A 9,624-nucleotide genomic window follows, 5' to 3' on the forward strand; every position below is an offset into this window, starting at 1 on the left:
TTATAATTAACAAACATACATACCAATTCATAGTTAAATTTCCATAATTCTCTATTTTACTTCATTATATTTTGAATCTCCTTAGTTAAAGATAAATTCAGAATTTGAAGTTTTTGAATTTTGAAGTTCATTACATATATATATAGTCATTGAATTTTCTCAACAAAAATATATGGTTTGGATCACCAAAGTTGTTCCGAATCTGTACTTCGCAGGCTAGCTTCGCCTTTGCCCTTAATGAAAATTCTGATTTAGCCACTAATCACAATGGAAATTAGTTTTTCCACTAAAAAGTTATCTGTTGTTATCGATTAACGTGTAAAAAACAAATAATTATTATTATAATGGTATATTATTATTGCACCACTCAAATAATAATGGATATATTATATTATTATCTAAGATAAAAACAAGTTTTATGACATAATGACATACCTTATTTTCTTTGTATTATCATCATCTGACATTTCAAGATTTATACACCTTTCAAGAACAACTTTTTCTTGGAAGATCATCAAAATTTTCAAGTCTTATCAGATTTCATTAGACTTTTTAAAGCAATTAGCTGTTAGGGAGGATCCGACAGAAGTACGAATTTTCGATATTTCCACTAACATGTGTAGCAACATACAGCAAGATGAAGTAGCTATAGTCATGGTTCCATTTCCAGCACAAGGCCATCTCAATCAACTTCTTCAACTATCCTGTTTAATCTCCTCATCATATGATCTTCCTGTCTATTATGTTGGCTCAGCTATACATAATCGTCAAGCTCGTGTTCGAGCCAACGCCTTAAATCCATCAGACATAGCCAAAATCCATTTCCATGACATCCCAACTCCTGAATTTGCCTCACCACAACCTGACTTTAATGCCTCGAGCAAATTCCCATCACAACTTCAGCCATCATGGGATGCTTCTATGCTTCTTCGCGAGTCCATTGCTTCCTTCTTATGTGATATTTCCTCAAAAGCAAGACGAGTCGTTGTTGTTCATGATTCTTTAATGTCTTGTAATGTTCAGGATGTTTCGTCCTTGCACAACGCGGAATCATATGTATTTAATTGCATTTCAGTGTTCACTTTGTACTGTTTCATATCATTGTCTATGGGAATGCCTTTTAAGCTTGAAGAGGAATTACTTAAAAAGTTACCTTCCATTGAAGGAACTTTGACAGATAAAATCAAGAATCTTGGAGCTTCTCAGAGGCCATATATGGATAATAGATCAGGTGATATCCATAATACAAGTAAAGTAATCGAAGGTGAGTTTCTTGATTTGCTTGCACAAGTAGCAAGTAAACAGGAGAAGAAACAATGGGCAATTGGACCAATTTTGCCTATTAAACTCGATTGTGTCTCGAATAAGAACGATATATGTCTCGAGTGGCTAAACAAACAACCTCCAAGATCAGTTCTTTATGTATCTTTCGGAACAACAACTTCATTTTCTGATAGGGAAATCAAGGAGCTCGCGATGGGATTAGAGCAGAGCAAACAGAGGTTTTTATGGGTGTTGAGAGATGCTGATAGAGGTGATATCTTTACCGGAGAAGCTAGAAGACTTGAGTTGCCGGAAGGATTTGAGGAAAGAGTAAAAGGGGTTGGGTTAGTGGTGAGAGAATGGGCACCACAGCCAGAAATCTTGGCTCATTCGTCCACGGGGGGTTTCATGAGTCATTGCGGATGGAATTCTTGCATTGAGAGTATTACTATGGGAGTGCCAATAGCTGCTTGGCCTATGCATTCTGACCAACCAAAAAATGGTTTCTTGGTTACGGAAATGTTGAAAATAGGCCTGATTGTGAGGGTGTGGGAGAAACGCGAGGAGCTGGTGAGTGCATCCGCCATTGAGAATGTTGTGAGGAAGTTGATGGCATCAGAAGAAGGTGATGCGATTAGGAAAAGAGCAGAAGAATTGGGAGAAGCAGTAAGGCGGTCCACAGAGAAAGGGGGTGCTTCTCGAATGGAGTTGGATTCTTTCATCGCGTATATCACAAGATAGACTTGCTTTTTATGGCTATTAGTAAGATGATTGCTATGTACTTCTCTTTTAACAGATAATTAATCTGGTTTTAACATGAATAAATGTTTGCCTATATGCTTTGCAATATCTGTTTTACAAAATCAGCTGTGGTGAACTTCTCAATTCATTAAATGTATCCCTTTCCGCTGCATTGACACGATAAATACTACTATTGGAGTGAATCAAGGGAACATGTCCTTTGGAGCTCCTATAGCAGCTTGGCCAATACATTCAGATCAGCCAAGGAATTCTCAACTTGTAACAAAGTACTTGAAAATTGGACTAATTGTTAGGCCATGGACGCGTTATGATGAACTTGTTACATCAGAGATAGTTGAAAATAGAGTGAAAACATTGATGACTTCAAAAGAGGGAGATGAGATGAGGGAAAAAGTAACAAGTTTGAGCAATGCTATCAAAAAATAAGTGATGGATGATGGCATCAACCGCGCTAGATGGACCTTCATCACTCACATTACTCGTTGAAATAATAAGATTCAACCATAGATTTTATAGGGATAACTTGTGTTTTATTTATGTGTGACTGAAAAAGAAGAGACTACAAGAATTACATAGAAATAGCTATAGTATTACATGCATAGAAGCGCGATTTCCATTACCATTATAATATGTAAATTGGAAATATATCAACCTTCTATGAATTTCACAGACTCCTGGACAATCATATATCGGATTTCAACGAGAAATGTGTGCGATGAAAGAATCCATCTCAGCGCGGTTTATGCCCCCATCCGTCGACTTTTTGATAGCATTGCTCAAATCTGCAGCTCTTTTCCTCATCTCATCTCCCTCTGATGAAGCCATCAATGTTTTCACAGCATTTTCAACTATCTCTGATGTAACAACTTCATCACGACGCGCCCATGGCCTAACAATTAGTCCAATTTTCAAGTACTTTGTTACAAGTTGAGAATTCCTTGGCTGATCTGAATGCATTGGCCATGCTGCTATAGGAACTCCAAAGGACATACTCTCCATACACGAATTCCATCCGCAATGACTCATAAAACCGCCAGTTGAACTATGCGCTAAAATTTCCAATTGTGGTGCCCAATCTCTTACTATAATCCCTCTTTCTTTTATTCTCTCTTCATATCCTTCAGGCAATTGTGCTTTTCTAACTTCACTTGTAAAAACATCTCCTTTGTCAGCATCTCGGAGCACCCAAACAAACTTCTGGCAACTCTTCTCTAGTCCAATCGCGAGCACTTTGATTTCTTCATCACACAACGAAGTAGTCGTGCCAAATGACACGAAAATAACTGAGTCGCGCTCTTGTTTGTCAAGCCAATCAAGGGACTCGTGGCGTTTGTTCGAGTCTTTTCTCTTCTCTTGTGACTCCATGGGGTTGAATGGACCTATAGCCCATTGCTTCATACCATCATATTCTTTGGCCATTAAATCAAGGTACAAACTTTCAATCACTCTTGATGAATTGTAAAGTTCACCACTAATATGGTTCTTCCCATCAAATTGTTCTTGTATCTTCAAAAATTCCCAAAACTCTGGAGGAAAAGAATCTCCAACTGTTGGAATATCCTCGTAATTTTCAGTTCCGGGATGGAAAGGCTTTCCTTTGAGTTCCCAATAGTATGAATATGACATAAAAGCTGAAGTACTATTGAAACAGTAGCACTCTATGTTTGGTATTAGTGGCAAATCTTGAACTACAAATTTCATCAAACTGTCATAAATGACAACAACTTTGCGATGATTCGCGCTTAGAAGTTCATGTACTAGCGAGCAAACTGGCTCGCGGAGATGGAATGTGGCGTAAAATGAAGGCATTAACTGGTTTGGAAATTTGAAAGAAGCATTAGGATTAGGCAGGGGAGTTTCAAAAGAAGGTGTTTGATGAAATTCATGGAAATGAATTTTTGTTATAGTGAGTGGATCAAAGCCATGAGCTCTAATTTTCGCTTGTTGAATGTGTGATGTGATTCCAATGTAATGGACTTGAATATTGTACATGGAAATGAGCCTAGAGAGATGGAGGAGTTGGTTGAGATGGCCTTGTGCTGGAAGTGGCACCATGACCACAGCCACCCGGGCGTCGTCTTGCAGTGGTGGAATCAGGAATTTCGCTATAGTGTGATTTTCTGGCAAAGGGTGTCCAACTGATCCTCCTCCTTCGACGTTGGTTGTAACTTCGCCATTGACGTTGTCTTGCATAGCTACCCGAGCATTGTCTAGCATTGGTGGAGTCAGGAGTTTCACTATAGTGTGATTTTTTGGCAAAGGGTGTTCAACTGACCCTCCTTTACCACCGACATCTTGCGCAATATTTTGGCCGACTGACCCCCCTTCGTCAACTATAGCTCCTTTCTCGTCGTCTTTCGGACCATTTTGGCCAACTGACCACCCTTCGTCTGTAGCTCCGCCCCTGGTTTCTTCTTGCACAATATTTTGGCCATGTGTACTTTTTGAGGTAATTTTTTCAGCCATTGAGCTATATTAGAATAAAGATCTCTAGTACTACACAAAATTATACTTTTTGAATGAATAAAAAGAAGATAACTTTTATAAAGAATCAAATAAAGTAGAACCACAAAATTATTCATGCAAGTTGCAAAAGGACATATAACTAATGACAAGAAACATAGCTAATGGCAAAGAAACAAGCATGACAAATTTTGTTTTCATGAAAGGTTCTCACTCACACCTTCCATAAAGTCATGGATGGACGTTCGATATTCAAATCAGTATTTTAAAATTTGATTTTGATATCAACAAAAAAAAAAGATATTAGATGCAAAATTTTGAAAGTTAGGTTTGATTTGATTTTTGATTTATATCCACCTATAAATAAAATAGTGCTGCAAGTTTTGAAAATAAGGTTTAAATCTTAACGTAAATAAGAAGTGTTTGATCGTTTCTTTATATCTACCTAAATTTTGGTCGATTGAAATTAGAGGTGGAGTCATCTTAAAGGTTTAAACTAAACAGTGTAATTACTTAATATCGCTGGGTCAAAAAATTATATTATGCAAAAATAGGGAAATAACACAAATATATATAAATTCATACTAGTTGTACGAGATTATCATGAATATAATATTTTATTTAAAAAAAAAAAAAAACTCGTCAAAACGACTTGTAGCAATATGCTAATTTAATTGAGTTTTATTACTAACATAGTATAGATTGTGTCTTTTTATTTTTAATAGAAATCATTTCAAAGAATGTTCATTTATTCCCTTCTTTAAATGTTGAATGCATTGTTTATTAAATATTGTTTTTATTATTGACAGAAACTATTCGATATATGTGTTAGTGAGAGACAATAGATATACTCGATACAACAATTAAAGTATGTGTAAGCTGACTAGAACGACATCATGTTATAAAAAGTACGTGATAGTAAACTATTGTACATATTTTTTTCTAGAACCTATAGGATCACCGGTCCCCTTTACTATAATGTGTGGCTCATCAACGTGAAGATAAATTGTTTCTTTAGTGAGTAATAGGGTGTGCGAATTTTGATTTAACCAATAAATCGAACCCAAAAAAAATGTTGTTGCTATTGGTTGTTGGGGTTTTGTTAATTCTCTTACCGGACTATTGGTTCAGTTTTTGTTAAGCACTGCTAATTGATTAATCGAAAATCAACAACGAATATTTTATTGATTTGATTATCGATTTAGTATGTTTACAAATAAAATGAAAGAGTGTTTTGATTAAATGTTTCACTACAAAAGATTGATAATAACATAAGTGTTGTTTGGAGTAAGGAATATGAAGTTAAATATTAAAATGTCGCAAGGAAAATAACTTTCGTCCACAATAAATATCTTTCCTACTTTCGAGGAAAATATTTTTCCTCTCTAAAAGTCAAACATCATAAAATGACTTTCTCACAAAAAATAATTATTTGAATATATTTTTGGGCTAGTTTATATAAATCTCACTAGTTTAGATCATCATTACTAGAAATCTCAATAGTTTTTTTATAGGAAAAATTGTATGAAATAGTAAATCATTAATTCAAATTAAGTGATGTAGTCATAGTTTATTTTATTTGTAATTTGTAGCAAATATCCCATTTTTTTGCCATCTAATTCGGTATACAATTAGCCATTTTATACACTTCGGTATAAAATGCATTTGTGTTTGTATAAAGTGAGAGAAAAGTGTATATACAAATATTATACACTTATAATTATACAAATACAAATCTTATTATACAAATTACAATGTATAAATGAATTTATACAAAACTGAACAATTTGTATAAAATTGGATGTATCTAGTGAATTATACAAATCAAAAGCTCCATAGGAAACAAAAAATTTGTTATGGAGCGCAATTATGCAAACTATAGCTATAACATACAAATATAATTTTTATGTTTCCTATATGTGAAAGTTGATCTTTTTTATATTTCTTGCTATACCATTTTTGGCTATGGGATACATGTATCACAACCCGTCAGATACATGTATCCATCAGGTTTAAAACATCGAGATACACAATCTAATACTTTTTGAAATAAATGTTGTAACGTATTTCCTTAATTAATGGAGTAACTTATGGGAAATTAACAAACAAAATCGATTTGAATGATCCTTCCATATAAACTATTACCAGTTTTCCTAAAATAATCCAAATTCTAATTTCGTTTGAGTATAATTACTCAAACAATTTTTGAGCATTTTTTCTTTTGAGTATAATTACCCATCAGATACATGTATCCCACAATTTTTGTGTATAATTACTTCAACAACTTCTATAAAAAAAATAATTAAAAAATCAAATTTCTTCCATTTATTTTCCAGCAACAACAAAGTGAACAAGATTTTTCAGAAATTCAATTTTTTTTTTCAAATTTTTATGGTGTATCTCGCACTATGTATTTGATTCATGCATCTAAATTCATTAAATGTACTTCATTAGGTGTATCTGCTATATATGTATATTAATTTCTTCCATTTATTTCCACCAACAACAAAGTGAACAACTTTTTTTAGAGATTCGAATTTGTTTTTTAGAATTTTGTGGTTTTTTTTCAATTTTTCATGTTTAGAAAACAATGTGTATCGTGCACTATGTATCTAATTCATCCACCTAATTTCATTAAATATATTTCATTAGGTGTATCTGTTATATACGTATATCTGATACATAACATGTATTTGAAACTCGTTATGTATCTGAAGCATGTATCTAATTATTTGATATTAATCTTTTAAATATATAGAATAAGGATATATACATAAAAGAAAAGGGAGATACATAAATGAAGGGCAAATACATAGACCGTTTAGATACGTATAGCAAACACTGTATATCTACAAATCCATCTTAAATTCACCAAGTTCAAAACTAAAATCCAGTGATGATATTGCTCTGGATCTTGTCTTTCAACTTCTTTTTCTTTGTTCCAACAATCCAGCATTGAAAGCATTGGCTAAAGAATCGGAAGACTAAATCCCAAATCTCATCCTCTCCAATTATCCTTCACTTTTCGGAGCTTTTGCTACGTTGTTCTCTTACCTTTATCAATCTCGTCACAACTTACCTTACCTCATCTTGCCTTCCTCTTCCGTTGAACCCTTCAGGCAACTTCTTTCTTTTAAAAGTCTTCACAGTAGAAAAATGCGATAACCCCCCCCCCCCCCCATCAATTCAGGTTTTCATGGTTTAGTGAAGAAGATTTATGAAGGAGAAGGAAGAAAGAAAGAGATTAGGGAGATGAACTTGGGATAGGAGATTGAGGATGAAGGAAGAGAGGGTAGGTAGAGGTGATGGAGAACGTGAGGAGGGGAGGTAAGATATGTTGTTGGCATAGGAGTTTGGGGACAGTTATTAATGTACCTTAAATTAAGGAATTTGAATTTTAAGATAATTACTCAATATCATATTTAAGGGATTTGTGTATCTAATTTAAAATTTTAAAATATATGGTATAATTATTAAAAAGTGGTATTATGAGTAATATTTTTAAACTATAGGTAAAATTTGTATATATGGTAGTTAAGTCTGTCTAATTATGTAGTTTTCCTTTTCAAATATAGACAATCAAATAATTAGTTTACAACAAACATAGCAACGTTTTTATTACATAAAAATAGCCAAAAGTCATAGAAAATAGGGGAAATTAAGCAAATACCCCATAAAAATAAAATAATTACAAACATATACCCCCGTACATTCATACCCCCACTAAATAATTAGACTATATATCCCTCAATTAATTTCACTTAATTGATACTAATTATATATATATACTGTATTTGTATCATTAAGGCTAATAATTTCACTTAATTGATACTAAATCAGTACACAATTACACCTTACTCATTAATCAATGATACTATAAGAGTATGGATATTGTCACGCCCCGAGCTACCCCCAAGACGCGGACACGGGACCTAGGACCACAAGTGATCCCAAGCTAATTCTGTTGGCATGATCATGATCATACTAAAGAAAATAAACTGATGCGGAAGTTAAATCATAAATAAAAATGAAAAGATGGGGAATACCCATATACTATAACTGAGATAAATGAAAACTGATGAGTTTAATACAAAGAAGATATTAATTCAATACTAAGCTGAATCTAACTATGTTTGAAATAGCCTCTAACTGACTAGAAATGTTGGGACAACCCCCAGCTAAGTCTAGCAAAACTGAAACTAAATGACTAAAAATACTGAAAAGAAACTCATGACTATTGTCCTAGGAGAATGAGGACTCACCAATGATTCTGCTGAACTGGAGATCAGGAACCGATCTAGGCGTGATCTGAATGCTGAGAACCTGGACCTACATCACGAGAAGATGTAGCACAAAGTATGTGTCAGTACTTGAAAGGTACTGAGCATACATGATAGAGTAAAGCTGAAATAACATATAACTGTACAAAGCAAATAAACAATGATATAATCTGAACATGATATAGACACTGAATGTAGTGACTAATTTATAACATGCTGAAACTGAATACTAGATATACTGATAAATGATTAATGCAATAGGATCTGACTGAACTGTGGGAGCTACTAATAACCGATAATAAAACCACATGAGCTAAATGTGGAGTCCGATGTATACGCCCCATCGAAAGGACCTAATATACCCTGCCAGAGGTATAGAGGCATGTTGGTGTGATCACTGAAATGATGCCCACATAGGAGACTTACAACCTATATGGCTAGTAGTTCTAGGACTATTTGGGTACGTTGAACCCTAGTCCAACTCGGTATTATGCTATTCCCAATGGATTAAGTAATTAACACATTATGACTGAATTTCTGTAAGTTACTGGATAGCTCGAAGGGAACATGCAAACTGAGTATGCAACAATTAAACTGATATTGATGCATTAATAACTGAGGCATGTGTAACTGAATAACTGAAATATCTGATCTAGCATGTGTAATTCAAGAACTAAAGAAATACATAGCTAAGGTTCTGGAATTCATGCAATAAATTGAATATTAACATACTAATCTGATTTGGATCATTCTAACAATTAAGAACCCAATAATTTTAACATTCAAGAAACCCTAGGTCTAGTCAGAATAAGGGAATCAAGAAACTGACTGAAAACTAGAGACCTAATGGGTGAAA

At 33.9% G+C, this 9,624-nt stretch overlaps 2 protein-coding genes across 2 annotated transcripts; one reads left to right on the forward strand and one right to left on the reverse strand.

Moving 5' to 3' along the window:
• The first annotated feature begins 547 nt into the window (after nucleotides 1-547).
• Nucleotides 548-2,110, forward strand: LOC125818619 (zeatin O-glucosyltransferase-like). Its single transcript, XM_049498121.1, has one exon. The coding sequence runs from the start codon at nucleotides 616-618 to the stop codon at nucleotides 2,002-2,004; it is 1,389 nt and encodes a 462-aa protein (XP_049354078.1). The 5' UTR covers nucleotides 548-615; the 3' UTR covers nucleotides 2,005-2,110.
• A 428-nt stretch (nucleotides 2,111-2,538) lies between these two features.
• LOC125819043 (zeatin O-glucosyltransferase-like) lies at nucleotides 2,539-4,551 on the reverse strand. Its single transcript, XM_049498556.1, has one exon. The coding sequence runs from the start codon at nucleotides 4,489-4,491 to the stop codon at nucleotides 2,722-2,724; it is 1,770 nt and encodes a 589-aa protein (XP_049354513.1). The 5' UTR covers nucleotides 4,492-4,551; the 3' UTR covers nucleotides 2,539-2,721.
• Nucleotides 4,552-9,624: the final 5,073 nt, after the last annotated feature.

Source organism: Solanum verrucosum, unplaced genomic scaffold (genome assembly GCF_900185275.1).
Source record: "Solanum verrucosum unplaced genomic scaffold, falcon-dt-bn FXZP01000252.1, whole genome shotgun sequence".
Taxonomy (NCBI): domain Eukaryota; kingdom Viridiplantae; phylum Streptophyta; class Magnoliopsida; order Solanales; family Solanaceae; genus Solanum; species Solanum verrucosum.